Source organism: Pongo abelii, chromosome 19, assembly GCF_028885655.2.
Source record: "Pongo abelii isolate AG06213 chromosome 19, NHGRI_mPonAbe1-v2.0_pri, whole genome shotgun sequence".
In the NCBI taxonomy this organism is placed as follows: Eukaryota; Metazoa; Chordata; class Mammalia; order Primates; family Hominidae; genus Pongo; species Pongo abelii.
Window position 1 is genome coordinate 3,511,873 of NC_072004.2, and position 15,137 is coordinate 3,527,009.

The 15,137-nt window shown below is 48.0% G+C and overlaps 2 protein-coding genes across 4 annotated transcripts in view; one reads left to right on the forward strand and one right to left on the reverse strand.

The window, feature by feature from the left end:
- Positions 1 to 2,027: 2,027 nt before the first annotated feature.
- ITGAE (integrin subunit alpha E) overlaps positions 2,028 to 15,137 on the reverse strand; it is an 84,452-nt gene continuing 71,342 nt past the window's right edge. For 2 of the 3 annotated variants that reach the window (XM_063717954.1, XM_024235430.3), the window contains 6 exons: positions 14,998 to 15,105; positions 11,056 to 11,112; positions 10,656 to 10,751; positions 7,708 to 7,803; positions 4,074 to 4,184; positions 2,028 to 2,340 (listed from right to left, as the gene is read on the reverse strand). In XM_063717954.1, the coding sequence (XP_063574024.1) occupies positions 2,245 to 2,340; positions 4,074 to 4,184; positions 7,708 to 7,803; positions 10,656 to 10,751; positions 11,056 to 11,112; positions 14,998 to 15,105 (564 nt within the window). In that variant the 3' untranslated portion in view covers positions 2,028 to 2,244. The remainder of the gene's footprint in view (positions 2,341 to 4,073; positions 4,185 to 7,707; positions 7,804 to 10,655; positions 10,752 to 11,055; positions 11,113 to 14,997; positions 15,106 to 15,137) is intronic. The other variant, XM_063717955.1, reaches the window with a different exon arrangement.
- HASPIN (histone H3 associated protein kinase) lies at positions 11,269 to 15,001 on the forward strand. The gene has a single exon (XM_002826853.6). It carries the CDS (start codon positions 11,304 to 11,306, stop codon positions 13,698 to 13,700), a length of 2,397 nt encoding a protein of 798 aa, XP_002826899.3. The 5' UTR covers positions 11,269 to 11,303; the 3' UTR covers positions 13,701 to 15,001.

Below are 15,137 nucleotides of genomic sequence, written 5' to 3' on the forward strand. Positions count from 1 at the left end.
TTGCCATTATTTGCAAATAGAATTGTCTCCTTAGAAAAATCCCAAAGAATCAACTAAAGAGTGATTTAAAAAGTTTGGTCGGGCGCGGTGGCTCACGCCTGTAATCCCAGCACTTTGGGAGGCTGAGGGGGGTGGATCACCTGAGGTCAGGAGTTCGAGAAACCCCGTCTCTACTAAAGTACAAAAATTAGCCGGGCGTGGTGGTGGGTGCCTGTAGTCCCAGCTACTCGGGATGGTGAGGCAGGAGAATTGCTTGAACCCGGGAGGCGGAGGTTGCAGTGAGCCGAGATCGCGCCACTGTACTCCAGTGTGGGCGACAGAGTGAGACTCCGTCTCCAAATTAAAAAAAAAAACCACCACAGTTCAGTAAGATGGCCAGAGAAGATAAACATTCAAAACCACCAACTGTTCTAAGTGCAAACTCTAAACAGTCAGGGGGAAAAAACGGTATTTTCTCACAGTAGCAACAAAAGCATAATACAGGCCAGGCACAGTGGCTCACGTCCCAACACTTTCAGAGGCTAAGGCAGGAGGATCACTTGAAGCCAGGAGTTTGAAATCAGCTTGGTCAACATAGCTAGATCCCATCTCTACAAAAGAAAAATTAAAAAATGAGCCGGGCATAGTGGCCTGCACCTGTAGTCCCAGCTACGCAGGAGGCTGAGGCAGAGGACGGCTTGAACCCAAAAGTTCAAGGCTGCAGTGACCTATGACTACATCACTGCCCTCCAGCCTGGGCGACACAGTGAGACCCCCCCCAAAATAAATAAACAAATAAAAATACAGCTGGAAGTAAGTCTTTATAAATTAAGACCCCTTTGAAGAAAATTATAAAACCTTGCTGCAGAGTGTTTTTAAAAATCTCAGCACGGCCAGGCGCAGTGGCTCACGCCTGTAATCCCAGCACTTTGGGAGGCTGAGGCGGGCGGATCACCTGAAGTCAGGAGTTTGAGACCAGCCTGACCAACATGGAGAAACCCCATCTCTACTAAAAATACAAAATCAGCTGGGCATGGTGGCGCATGCCTGTAATCCCAGTTACTCAGGAGGCTGAGGAAGGAGAATCGCTTGAACCCGGGAGGCGGAGGTTGCGGTGAGCCAAGATCGCACCATTGCACAACAGTCTGGGCAGTAAGAGCAAAACTCTGTCTCAAAAAAAAAAAATAAAGTAAAATAAAAAATAAATCTCAGCAAGTGGAGTAGAAAGGCAATTCTTTAAAGATATCAGTGCTCCCAAAATTAACCTGTATGTTTAAATTAAAACCCAAAAGAGTTTCTTCTGGAAATCTGAAAAATTGATACTTAAGAATTATCTGAAAGGATACAATCGATAATTTTTTTTTTGAGACGGAGTCTTGCTCTTTCGCCCAGGCTGGAGTGCAGTGGTGTGATCTTGGCTCACAGCAAGCTCCACCTCCCGGGTTCACGCCATTCTCCTGCCTCAGCCTCCCGAGTAGCTGGGACTACAGGCACCCGCCACCGCGCCCGGCTAATTTTTTTTATTTTTTAGTAGAGACGGGGTTTCACCGTGTTAGCCAGGATGGTCTCCATCTCCTGACCTGGTGATCCACCCGCCTCGGCCTCCCAGAGTGCTGAGATTACAGGTGTGAGCCACCGTGCCCCACTTGTTTTTTTTTTCTTTTTGAGATGGAGTCTCACTCTGTTGCCAGGCTGGAGTGCAGTGGCACGATCTTGGCTCACTGCAACCTCCCCCTCCCAGGTTCAAATGATTCTCCTGCCTCAGCCTCCCGAGTAGCTGGGACTACAGGCACATGCCACCACGCCCAGCTAATTTTTGTATTTTTAGTAGAGACGGGGTTTCACCATGTTGGCCAGGATGGTCTCGATCTCTTGACCTTGTGATCTGCCTGCCTCAGCCTCCCAAAGTGCTGGGATTACAGGTGTGAGCCATCACGCCCGGCCACAATCTATCATTTTTTAAAAATAAGAATGAAAACTTGCCCTATCAGACAAAATGTACTGCAAATCATAAGTAATACTGTATTTCCAGATTAAAGGCACTACTGCAAAGAAAAGTGTAAATTTATTTAATACCAAATGTTTCCTAAGTTTACTTTTTGCACAATGCACAGACACTTTTGGGACAATGTATGGTTAAAAACTAATATTCTACAAACAGCTCAATGCTGCTCTAGATCATCCTTAAGGAAAAAGTAATCCAAAGGATGCTGGGTCTCCAAGTCCCAGGACTGGCTGATAGCCTCTCCCAGTGGATAGCAGGTCCTAATTCTCTTCTTCGAGCAGATTCTCTGATTTCAGCTGGGACTTCCTGATGCTCTCCAAGTTCAGTTGTTGATATTTTCTTTTAAAAAAGCCACACTGAAACAAAGGAAGGAAAAGTCCAGTTACAGGCCAAAGATAGCCATCTGTTTCAGAAAACCAGCATTCTGGCTGTTGCCTAAACAGCCCCTATATTCCTCTGCTTCTCATACTTACTACTCCCTTCTCCTACCTTCCTCTGAATCTCTCCTGGATAGTCCAATCCTTCAAGACCTCTGGTGCTCATCCCTCAATCAGAACTGACTCCACCTTCCTCTGAACCCTGCTCTCCCGAGCAGTTGAAACTTTTTAACTTATTTTGCAAAGCATGATAATTTCGGCTGTACTGGATCTAATCTTATTTATGCAAAAATACTTAGTATAGCCTATGATGCTGAAGATAGAAGGAGATCAAGTACAGCTTCCTACATCAAGCTCATCATCTAGTAAGAAAAAGAGATAATTACAATACAGTGTGATGACTGCCATTTGGAAGGGTTTCTAGAAGGGAGCTCACAGCAAACGCACAGAAGCCAGCACAGAGGACTCAGGAGTCTCTAGACCGCTTTCAGGGAAGACAGTGAGCGAAGTGAGCAGTCACGGAGGGCATTCCTAACAAGAGAAGCAGCCTACGCGTACGCAGAGGCACAAACCTATTTAGGGAATAGTCTGACTTGTTGGGAGAAAAAAGCAAGGCCAGGTGCTTATGCCTGTAACCCCAGCACTTCAGGAGGCCAAGATGAGAAGATCGCTTGAGCCCCAGAGTTTGAGACCAGCCTGGGTATAGGGAGACCTCATCTCCACAAAATTAAAATTAAAAAATTAGCTGGGTGTGGTGGCATGCACCTGAGTAACAGTCCCAGTTACTCAGGAGACTAAGATGGGAGGATCACCTGAGCCTAGGAGCGCGAGGCTGCAATGAGCCCTTAACTGCACCACTGAGCTCCAGCTTGGAGGACAAAGACCCTGTTTTTTATTTTAAAAAAAGAGACTGGGAGTGGTGGTTCATGCCTGTAATCCCAGAACTTTGGGAGGCCGAGGAGGGAGGATCACAAGGTCAGGAGTTCAAGACCAGCCTGGCCAATATGGTGAAACCCCATCTCTACTAAAAATACAAAACGATTAGCCAGGCATGGTGGCACATTCCTGTAATCCCAGCTACTCAGGAGGCTGAAGCAGGAGAATCTCTTGAACCCGGGGTCAGGGCGGGGGGATGGGGAGGTTGCAGTGAGCTGAGATCGCACCACCGCACTCCAGCCTGGGCGAAAGAGCAGAACTCGGTCTCAAAAAAAAAAAAAAAAAGGCAACACTTAAGGGCAGAGAGGGGTAGCGGACAGAGAGGAGAGGATCTTAAATAGCAGTAGAAGAGTCTGCACATTAAGACAGGGGAAGGCAAGGAAAAGATTTCAACAGGGGAACGACAGTCACATCTGTTTTAAGGCCTTACCGTTAAGGCCTCTTCCAACTAAGTTACAAATGCTGGCCCAGGGTTGACCTTCCAGGCCCTATTGAACTCACAGGTAGCCGAACATAACAGGAGTAAGTTCTGGGCCTTGAGAATAGGGAGGTACCAAAGAAATACATATGAAATCACTCTTTATTACTCAATTAGAGTTTTCTCTTTTCAGACAGAGACTGTTTTACTCTAAATGGGGGTGTGCAGTTGAAGGAGAAAAAAGAGGCCACGAGCCCAGGGCAGCTGCTCTAAGTCAGAGGTTGGCTGTCCTAAGGAGTTCTGTGCCCAAAATCAGAGCCCAGTCTTCCCTCACCGTGATGCCATGAGTAGAACTGACCTTGAACAGGATGACCAGAATCACAATCAACACCAGAAGTCCACCAACGCTGCCTTTAATGATGATAGGCAAAGAATGGTACTTCTCATCTTTCAGGAAGACGACAGTGATCTAGACAAGACAAAGAGATCGCCCAATCAATCAGGTGAAGCAAATGAGGAAAAAATCCTCCATGTTATTTTAAGGAGCAAAATACGAGGACTTGGCAACATCCCATGTATTCATCAAAGCTGATGACAGTAAAGCAAAAAGCTAAATATTCCCTGATGCAGCATTTTAGATCATCTGAAACTATCCAATCATCCAAATACTTCGGAAGAAACTATTCTGGCCCCTTATCTAGAAGGGCTAGGTCTGTCAGGAGATTGCGACCTTCTGTTAAAGATGCTCTGACAGCTTGAAAGAGGGTCCCACAGAATCCGGTCTCAACACAGGACTGCGAGGCTGTCACGCCGCTACACTGCTCTATGTCCCTGAGCCCCATGCCTATTCTCTTTAAAATGATGACTTCCTTTAAATGATCTCCAAGTCCTTTCCAACTCCGTTCTGACGGCTCTTTTTGATCTTGCACAGACCCCTAAAGGCTTTGGTAATATATTTTCCCCACATAAAATATGACAAAAGTACTGGTCTTCTCCTCACCAGACTAAAAAATGTGTATTACCTAAGGGACACAATAAATGCAAAATTATATCCGTGTGTACTACTTGTAGAGCTCAGCTATTAGAAGTCATCCTCAGGTTTTGTTTTCCAAAGGCTCTCCCAATTTCGGGAGTCTAATCTCTCTTCTGGCAGGGCTCAGCTAGAAAGTTCAGGGGATGTGCTTCCTGAGACCCAGGTGTGGCCCTTCCAAGCTGTGGCCAGAGCCAAGTTCCCAGGACTTAGGTGGGGCCAGAGAGCCAACAAGACTTCTCTGCCTGCCCAGAGCAGCCCTTCCCGTGTATGTTTAAGCACCAGGGTCAGGGGTGCTTTGGAGAGGTTTCTGTATGGGGTGAAGGGCTGGACAAACTTACCTTTAAGGCCTCTTCCAATTAAGTTATAAATGCTGGTTGACCTAAAGTTGACCTTCCAGGTCCTTTTTAGCTCATAGGTAGCTGAACTTAATAGGAGTGAAGTCCTAGGCTTTGAGAATAGGGAGGTACCATAGCAACAAAGAGGGAGGAAGAACAGAAAGAGGGCTGGAATATTCTTCTATAGGAGAAGGAGGGGGACTCAAGACCTTGGGTTTGGGAAGTGAAAGTCCCAAGGTGACTCGGGAAACAGGCCAGATTTGAGGAGAAGAAATGTCCCTATTTCTCAAAGCCACCTCCCTTTATCTTCTTCTAAACCCACAGATTCCCCAAAAGTGCCCCGAAGATGCCCAGGTAGAGGTTAAGGGAGAAGCAGGGCACCGGGTACTACTGTTTGCAGCAAACACGGACGCTGGCCTGCCCAGGGGCCCCTCTCTCCTTTTGGATTCTATTCAGGAATCATGGTTGGTCTCAGGTGATCATGACACAGCTATTCGCCTTTGCCAGTGACTGACATGAGATTCAGATCACACTAATAAGATGTAAGGGGATGTCTCCTGGGAGCTTTTGGAAACTGTTTCATCCCTGAAAAGGGAAGGCACATGAAGAAAAATCCAAAATCCTTTTGCTACTGACTTCTTGCTTCCTGTATGTATGCTGCCATGTGAAAACACAGCATTTGGAGATGTGGCAACTTTGTGCTGGCCATGAAGGGACACATACCCCACACGGCAGAGTACAAGGACCAAAGAAGCCAGGCCGTCGCCCCAGGCCGGCCTCCCTCACTGGATAAACAGCGTATGCCCTTATGCTGCATGAGCTGGATTTTCCCTTTCTTGTGGCTGAAATGCATTTGGATAGTTTGTTTATACTCATAGAGTCACTGTAAGTCAGGGGCTTATTGTCATGAACTACTTAATACTTTGCTTAGGATATTGGATTTAAAGAAAGGAATTTTGGGGAATCCATGCTATAGAAATAAAAGTATCAGTAAGTAAGAGGGGGAAATATATAAATTTAAAATGTGCATATAAGAAACTTAATAGTAACTCCTCCCTGCTGGGGGCAAGGGAAGGGAGAAGTGAAGGAACCATTATTTTTCATTTGGTACCATTCTCTGTATGGCTTGGATTTTCTTGCTATTACTTTTATTTGTTAAAATCTGGGCAGTGCAATAATGGGGCACTTCTATTTCTTCCCTTTTCTGTATTTTCCATTTCCTTCTATTTTCTGTATTAGAAATACACTACTTAGCCGGGCACGGTGGCTCACGCCTGTAATCCCAGCACTTTGGGAGGTCAAGGTGGGCAGATCACCTGAAGTCAGGAGTTCGAGACCAGCCTGGCCAACATGGCGAAACACTGTCTCTATTTTAAAAAATAAATAAATTAGCCGGGCATGGTGGTGGGCACCTGTAATCCCAGCTACTTGGGAGGCTGAGGAAGGAGAATCACTTGAACTGGGGAGGCGGAGGTTGCAGTGAGCCGAGATGGCACCACTGGACTCCAGCCTGGGCGACAGAGTGAGATTCTTCCTCAAAAAAAAAAAAAAAAAGAAAGAAAAGAAAAAGAAATACACTACTTAAAAATAAAAGGAAATGTTATATTGGCATGTCTAGAGAATTGCTCCTTTCTCCTCCTCCAGGGAGGAAAACAGAGGACCTTATATTTAGCAATCCAGCATCTCTCTCCTGACATTCCCTCTAGTAGAGAATCATGCCTAACTAAAGAGCTCAGACCTCACAGATAGATCACCTCTGAAGCCATGTCCAGGCAAGGGTCAACAAGAATGAAAACACAGGGTAACACACAAAGCATTCAGTCCACAAATCACAGGCATCAGTCTGACTTCTAGTCATACTTTTGCAAAAAGAATTCCAAGAGTTCCAGTATCTAGTCTAAATCTTATAAAAGATTTATGCATTCCTGAGTACTGTTTAATACTATAACTAAACACTGATAGAGCACACTAAGACAGTTACGGTACACAAAAAACAATTTCTCACTTAGGTAATTTATTTTTATTTATTTATTTATTTATTTATTTATTTATTTATTTGAGACTGAGTCTCGCTCTATCACTGAGGCTGGAGTGGAGTGGTGTGATCTTGGCTCACTGCAACCTCTACCTCCCAGGTTCTAGCGATTCTCGTGCCTCAGCCTCCCAAGTAGGTGGGATTACAGGCACCGACCATCATGCCCAGCTAATTTTTGTATTTTTAGTAGAGACAGGGTTTCTCCATGTTGGCCAGGCTGGTGTTGAACTCCTGACCTCAAGTGATCCACCCGCCTCGGCCTCCCAAAGTGCTAGGATTACAGGCGTGAGCTACTGGTGCCCGGCTGCAAAATTTTTTTTTTTTTTTAATCAATCCATTTTCAAATCAAAGTATATACTGCAGATTCCAGCCCAGTTATTTCAACTCAGAACTCCTCAGCGTAGGCCTCTTAATTGGCTTATTTCATAAGAAGCTGACTCACTCAAGGTCACAAAGACAGTGACGGCAGAGCCAAGATCAGAAGTGTAAAGGCTGATAACAGGAAGAGGGCAACAGAATGTCTGCGGAGGCGCTCAAAGGTTAGGCACAATTTTCCTTGGGCACTACTCAGAAGCCAGCCAGGAATTACCTTAGTTCTGTGGTTCTCTGCATTCAGTCCCTCATATAGAGATTTATTGAAAGATATTTCACCAAAGATCTGCAGTTCAGTTACATCTTTTAGTAACTAGAAGATGGGGAAAGGAAGGAGGGAAACAAAACATATTTTAGACATGAACTCACTGTGTTTGAACGGCCTTCACCACCTTTCCCTTTAAAGGTATTCCTGGGCTTAGTTAATGGCCCTAACGTACACAACACTATATAAAGTTACCCAAACAAGACATCTGCAGTTATTCTTCAACTTCCTTTTTTTTTTTGAGATGGAGTTTCGCTCTTTCGCCCAGGCTGGAGTGAAGTGGTGCGATCTTGGCTCACTGCAACCTCCACCCCGCCAGGTTCAAGTGATTCTCCTGCCTTAGCCTCCCGAGTAGCTGGGATTATGGGCATGTGCCACCACGCCTGGCTAATTTTTGTATTTTTAGTAGAGATGGGGTTTTGCCATGTTGGCCAGGCTTGTCTCAAACTCCTGACCTCAGGTGATCTACCCACCTCGGCCTCCCAAAGTGCTGGGATTACAGGCGTGAGCCACCGCGCCTGGCCTTTCCTTCAACTTCTTTTCCCTTGTGCCATCCAAAGTCAGTTCTTGACTGACTGACATATTTTTGAGACAGGATCTCACTCTGTCACCCATGCTAGAGTGCAATGGCATGATCATGGGTCACCGTAGCCTCAACCTTCCAGGCTCAAGTGATCCTCCTACCTCAGTCTCCCAAGTAGCTGGGACCACAGGCGCACCCCACCACACTGGGCTAATTTTTGTATTTTTTGGAGAGAGAGGTTTTTACCATGTTGCCCAGGCTGGTCTCAAACTCCTGGGCTCAAGCAATCCACCCACCTTAGCCTCTCACAATGCTGAGATTACAGGCATGAGCCACCGCACCCAGTTTATTCATTTTATTTAACGTAAGAGTTTCTTCCTTTTTTTTTTTTTTGGAGAGAAGGTCTCACTCTGTTACCTGGGCTGGAATGCAGTGGCTCAGTCATAGCTCACTGAAGCTTCAAATTCCTGGGCTCAAACGATCCTCCTGCCTCAGCCTCCCAAGTAGCTGGGACTACAGGCATGAGCCACCACGCCTGGCTAATTTATTTATTTAATTTTTTTAAGAGATGGGGTCTCACTATGCTGCCCAGGCTGATCTTGAACTCCCGGCCTCAAGCAATCCTCCTGCCTCAGCCTCCCAAAGTGCTGGGATTACAGACGTGAGTCACCACACTCACAATTCTTTTTAATTCTTTCTTGTACCTGTCCCTTTCTTTTCCACCCCCATTACTACTTCTTCAGTTGAGACCTCACGAATGTCACCTGGATCACTGCAAGGCATTAAACTTGATCACTTGATCACTAGTTTCCACTTCAGAATAAGTGATCAGGGAAGGCCTCTCTAAGAAAATAACATGTGTGGCCGGGCGTGGTGGCTCACACCTGTAATCTCAGCACTTCGGGAGGCCGAGGCGGGTGGATCACCTGAGGTCGGGAGTTCAAGACCAGCCTGACCAACATGATAAAACCCCATCTCTACTAAAAATACAAAATTAGCCGGGTGTGGTGGCTCACGCCTGTAATCCCAGCACTTTGGGAGGCCAAGGCGGGCGGATCACCTGAGGTCAGGAGTTCAAGACCAGCCTGACCAACATGGAGAAACCCCATCTCTACTAAAAATACAAAACTAGCCGGGTATGGTGGCGCATACCTGTAATCCCAGCTACTTGGGAGGCTGAGGCAGGAGAATCGCTTGAACCTGGGAGGCGGAGGTTGCAGTGAGCCGAGATCGTGCCATTGCACAACAAGAGCGAAACTCTGTCTTCAAAGAAAAAGAAAAGAAAAGAACACCTAGATCGGGCACAGTAGCTCACGCCTGTAATCCCAGCACTTTGGGAGGCCGAGGCGGGTGGACCACCTGAGGTCAGGAGTTCGAGACCAGCCTGGCTAACAGGTGAAACCCCGTCTCTACTAAAAATACAAAAATTAGCTGGGCGTGGTCGCCGGCGCCTGTAATCCCAGCTACTTGGGAGGCTGAGGCAGGAGAATCGCTTGAACCCGGGAGGCGGAGGTTGCAGTGAGTAGAGATCGTGCCACTGCACTCCAGCCCGGGTGACAGAGCAAGACTCCATCTAAAAAAAAAAAGAAAAAGAAAAGAACACCTGAGCTAAATTTAAGAAGAAACCACCTATGTGAGGACTTAGGGGAAGAGCAGTGTCAAGCAAAGGAACAGCGAGTACAAAGTCTTGTGGCCAGAATAATACTGTACTGGCGAGCTAGAAGAACAGGACAGAATAACCCGATTATAAAAGGCACACTGGGAGAGAAAGGCGAGTACTAGGAGATGAAGTTGAAGAATTACGCAGAGACCAGATCAAGTAGTGCCTTGCCCTGGCCATGAAAAAAGTATGGATTTTAGTCTAAGTGTGCTCAAGCACCAGTTTGTTTGTTTGTTTTTTGTTTTTAATAAGCAGGGGAGTGGCACAATCTAATATCTGCTCTTAGAAGATGGATAGCTGTTATGTGGGAATTATTTGTAGAGAACGTGGAAAAAGCAGAGGCAAGAAAAGCAGGCCGAAGGTTATTGCAACAGCCCTGGCAAGAAAGGGTAGCTTGAATTACAACGGCAGTGGAAATGGAGAGAAGTGAATGGATTTAGGATATATTTTGGCCCTGAAATGGCAGGGCTTGCTGCTGGAATAGACGTGGGGATGTAGGAAACGGGAGTCACAGGGAATCCCTAGAGTTCCCTGTACTGTAACTGGAATATATCTCCCTCCTGAGGGTAGCTAAGGAACGGGTTGGGACAGAGGGTTGGTTTTTTGCATCAAAAGACCTATTTTGGACATGTTATACAAAGAGGCTATTATCTCTTCTAGGGGCGATGCCCGTGAGCAACTGGATAATCAAATCTGGAGCATTTCAGTCTCAAATACCTCCTCAGAGTGATCCAAGGATATCTCTGCAGCCACGGTTACATTTTCTTTATCTGCAGCGATGACACAGCTCACTGAATGCCAATCTTCCACATGCTGGAAAAGCCAGGTCTAGTGAACATAATTCCTTTCCGTGCGGAAAGTCTGAAATGTTGAACACTTTGGACACAGAGCATCGTAAGGTCCCAGAATAGAGGGTGTGAGCAATTTCAGCGCTCACCTCGGCCCAAGCAAAGCTCCAGCGGGAGCACTTGAGACCCAGGGACGAAGCTAGGGAGGGCCTGGCAGCCCCCGGCACTGGCCGGCAGGGGTAACCCTGGAAAAACAGTCTCCTGGCCTCTCGTGTCACCCGCTTCAGGCCCTCCGCCCTCCCCTGGCCTCTCGGGACGGCCGCGCTTACCTGAACCGAACTGTAAGCACAAGCCCGCTCCTGACTCCAGGTGCACACCGTGGAGGCCTGAAACGAGAGCCATGACCGCGACGCGCTGAACAAACCAAGCCGCCAGTTTTCTGCCCCATCAGGGCCCCGGCCCTGGCGAGGTGCGCATGCGCAGGGCCGGGAGCTAGGACCCCGCGGCAGGCGGGCGCGTCCGCGTCGCACGGAAGTCTCGCGATGTTTGCGTTTGAACGTATTGGCGGGTGCCGGCCATGGCGGCTTCGCTCCCGGGACCTGGGAGCCGGCTTTTCCGCACTTATGGGGCTGCGGACGGCAGGAGACAGCGGCGGCCGGGCCGGGAAGCCGCGCAGTGGTTCCCGCCGCAGGACCGGAGGCGTTTCTTCAACAGCAGCGGCAGCAGCGACGCCAGCATCGGCGACCCCTCGCAGTCCGACGATCCTGACGATCCCGACGACCCCGACTTCCCCGGCAGCCCGGTGGGGGGGCGGCGGCGGAGGCGTCCCGGCGGCCGAGTCCCCAAGGACCGGCCCAGCCTGACCGTGACCCCAAAGCACTGGAAGCTGCGAGCTCGCCCAAGCCTAATCGTGACCCCAAGACGCATGGGGCTGCGAGCTCGGCCCCCGCAGAAGTGCAGCACACCCTGCGGCCCGCTCCGACTTCCGCCCTTCCCCAGCCGCGACTCCGGCCGCCTCAGCCCGGACCTCAGCGTGTGCGGCCAGCCCAGGGACGGCGACGAGCTGGGCACCAGTGCCTCCCTGTTCAGCTCTCTGGCCTCGCCCTGCCCCGGGTCCCCAACGCCAAGGGACGGTGTCATCTCGATCGGCACCTCCGCCTCTCTGGTTGCAGCCTCAGCCGTCCCGAGCGGCCTCCACCTCCCAGAAGTCTCCCTGGACCGAGCATCTCTCCCCTGCTCCCAGGAGGAAGCGACAGGAGGAGCCAAGGACACCAGGATGGTCCACCAAACCCGTGCCAGCCTCAGGTCAGCTCTCTTTGGCCTTATGAACTCAGGAACCCCTGAGGATTCTGAGTTTGGGGCAGATGGGAAGAATATGAGGGAGTCCTGCTGTAAAAGGAAACTGGTGGGAAATGGACCGGAGGGTCCAGGTCTGTCAAGCACAGGCAAGAGGAGGGCCACAGGCCAGGACTGTTGTCAAGAGAGAGGGCTTCAAGAGGCTGTCCGGAGAGAGCATCAGGAGGCCAGTGTTCCCAAGGGCCGCATTGTGCCAGGGGGAATAGACAGGCTGGAGAGAACTAGATCAAGCCGGAAGAGCAAACATCAGGAGGCAACGGAAACCTCTCTCCTCCATTCCCACCGCTTTAAAAAGGGCCAAAAGCTGGGAAAAGATTCGTTCCCCACCCAGGACCTGACTCCTTTACAGAATGCCTGCTTTTGGACCAAAACCAGGGCTTCCTTCAGTTTCCACAAGAAGAAAATTGTGACTGATGTGTCAGAGGTTTGCAGCATCTATACCACTGCCACTTCTCTCTCTGGATCCCTCCTATCAGAATGTTCAAACCGGCCTGTCATGAACAGAACGAGTGGTGCTCCGTCCTCTTGGCACTCCTCCTCTATGTATTTGCTAAGCCCCTTAAACACTCTAAGTATTTCAAACAAAAAGGCATCTGATGCTGAAAAGGTTTATGGGGAATGCAGTCAGAAGGGTCCTGTCCCCTTTAGCCATTGCCTTCCCACAGAAAAACTGCAACGCTGTGAGAAGATTGGGGAAGGGGTGTTTGGCGAAGTGTTTCAAACAATTGCTGATCACACACCCGTAGCCATAAAAATCATTGCTATTGAAGGACCAGATTTAGTCAATGGATCCCATCAGAAAACCTTTGAGGAAATCCTGCCAGAGATCATCATCTCCAAAGAGTTGAGCCTCTTATCCGGTGAAGTGTGCAACCGCACAGAAGGCTTTATCGGGCTGAACTCAGTGCACTGTGTCCAGGGATCTTACCCTCCCTTGCTCCTCAAAGCCTGGGATCACTATAATTCAGCCAAAGGCTCTGCAAATGACCGGCCTGATTTTTTTAAAGACGACCAGCTCTTCATTGTGCTGGAATTTGAGTTTGGAGGGATTGACTTAGAGCAAATGAGAACCAAGTTGTCTTCCTTGGCTACTGCAAAGAGCATTCTACACCAGCTCACAGCCTCCCTCGCGGTGGCAGAGGCATCACTGCGCTTTGAGCACCGAGACTTACACTGGGGGAATGTGCTCTTAAAGAAAACCAGCCTCAAAGAACTCCACTACACCCTCAATGGGAAGAGCAGCACTATCCCCAGCCGTGGGGTACAAGTGAGCATCATTGACTACACCCTGTCGCGCTTGGAACGGGATGGGATTGTGGTTTTCTGTGACGTTTCCATGGATGAGGACCTGTTTACCGGTGACGGTGACTACCAGTTTGACATCTACAGGCTCATGAAGAAGGAGAATAACAACCGCTGGGGTGAATATCACCCTTATAGTAATGTGCTCTGGCTACATTACCTGACAGACAAGATTCTGAAACAAATGACCTTCAAGACTAAATGTAACACTCCTGCCATGAAGCAAATTAAGAGAAAGATCCAGGAGTTCCATAGGACAATGCTGAACTTCAGCTCTGCCACTGACTTGCTCTGCCGGCACAGTCTATTTAAGTAAGCTAAATGTATCTTACTGCCCCAAATGAGAGGAGACTGGTCTCGAAGCCTCTGGTGCTGTTTCAACCTCCGTCCCCACAGGAGGGTGGAACTCCCATTCTCACAGGTTTCCAGTCAGCTTTTCAAACAAGAATTTTGTTTCCAAATGGAAACTGAAATATTTGTTGAAATGTTTAAATTTGCTGATAACAAACATTCTGAAAGAAGTAAACTAGCTGGGCGCAGTGGCGTGCGCCTGTAGTCCCAGCTACTCGGGAGGCTAAGGCAGGAGGATGGCTTGAGCCCAGGAGTTCATATCTAGCCTGGTCAACATAGCAAGACCCCTGTCTCTATTTTTTAAAATAAATAAACTACATGTGAAAACAAATGTTTATATTTATAAACCCTCTTTCTTTCTTTCTTTTTTTTTTAAATTTTATTGAGACAGAGTCTTGCTCTGTCACCCAGGCTAGAGTGCAGTGGCGCATCTCAGCTCACTGCAACCTCCGCCTCCCAGGTTCAAGCGATTCTCCTACCTCAGCCTCCCGAGTAGCTGGGATTGCAGGCGTACACCACCATGCCCGGCTAATTGTATTTTTTTAGTAGAGATGGGGTTTCACCATGTTGGCCAGGCTGGTCTCGAACTCCTCACCTTGTGATCCACCCACCTCGGCATCCCAAAGTGCTGGGTGATTACAGGAGTGAGCCATGGCACCCGACCTATAAGCCCTCTTTCTAACTGTCAGCAGAGTCCTTTCTGTAAATTCCTTTCCATTTTTTGAGCCTTAACACTTATGTAGTCTGAGCAAAAAAAAAAGCAAAAAAAAAATGCCCAGGCTTCAGCTGTCATACTGAGCAGAGCCTGTTGCTTCAGGTATCAAGGCTAGCTTTGGGAACTAGACTACAGATGAGATAACTGAAAGCAAAGAGGCTGAGGCAAAGCAGAGACCAAAAAAGAGTCTCAGGAGAAGAAGGGAAGATAGTAAGCAATTTATAGGGGGCAGTGTAAGAAATGTCACATGTTATATCAGTCACACAGAGAAGCAGAATTTATCAATTTTCAAAGGGAAAATGTCTCTCTCTACTGACAAGGTTTTAATTTTTGCTTATTTTTCCTCAAAGGGAGGAAAACTGACAGGTTGCTTTAAGAGCTGAGTGATTGAGATTCCTTCTGAACAGGACTTCAGTAATTTACTCCTAATCTTTTCCCACGGTTAACTTGTCTTTACTCCATTTCTAGAACTCTGGTTTTTATACTTGAGAATCTGTAGTCACTCTGGAAAGAGATGTGATTGTGATAAAGAACTGCCTTTAAATACCTGAGTCCTCGTCAGGTTCTTCACTGTTGCAATCTGGAGACCTCGTAATTTGGTTGGGACACAAATTTGCAACTGGTATTCTGCTCCAAAGAGGTTTTCCCCATGTATCTGCAAATTAAAATCAGAGTAAGAAATCAAAG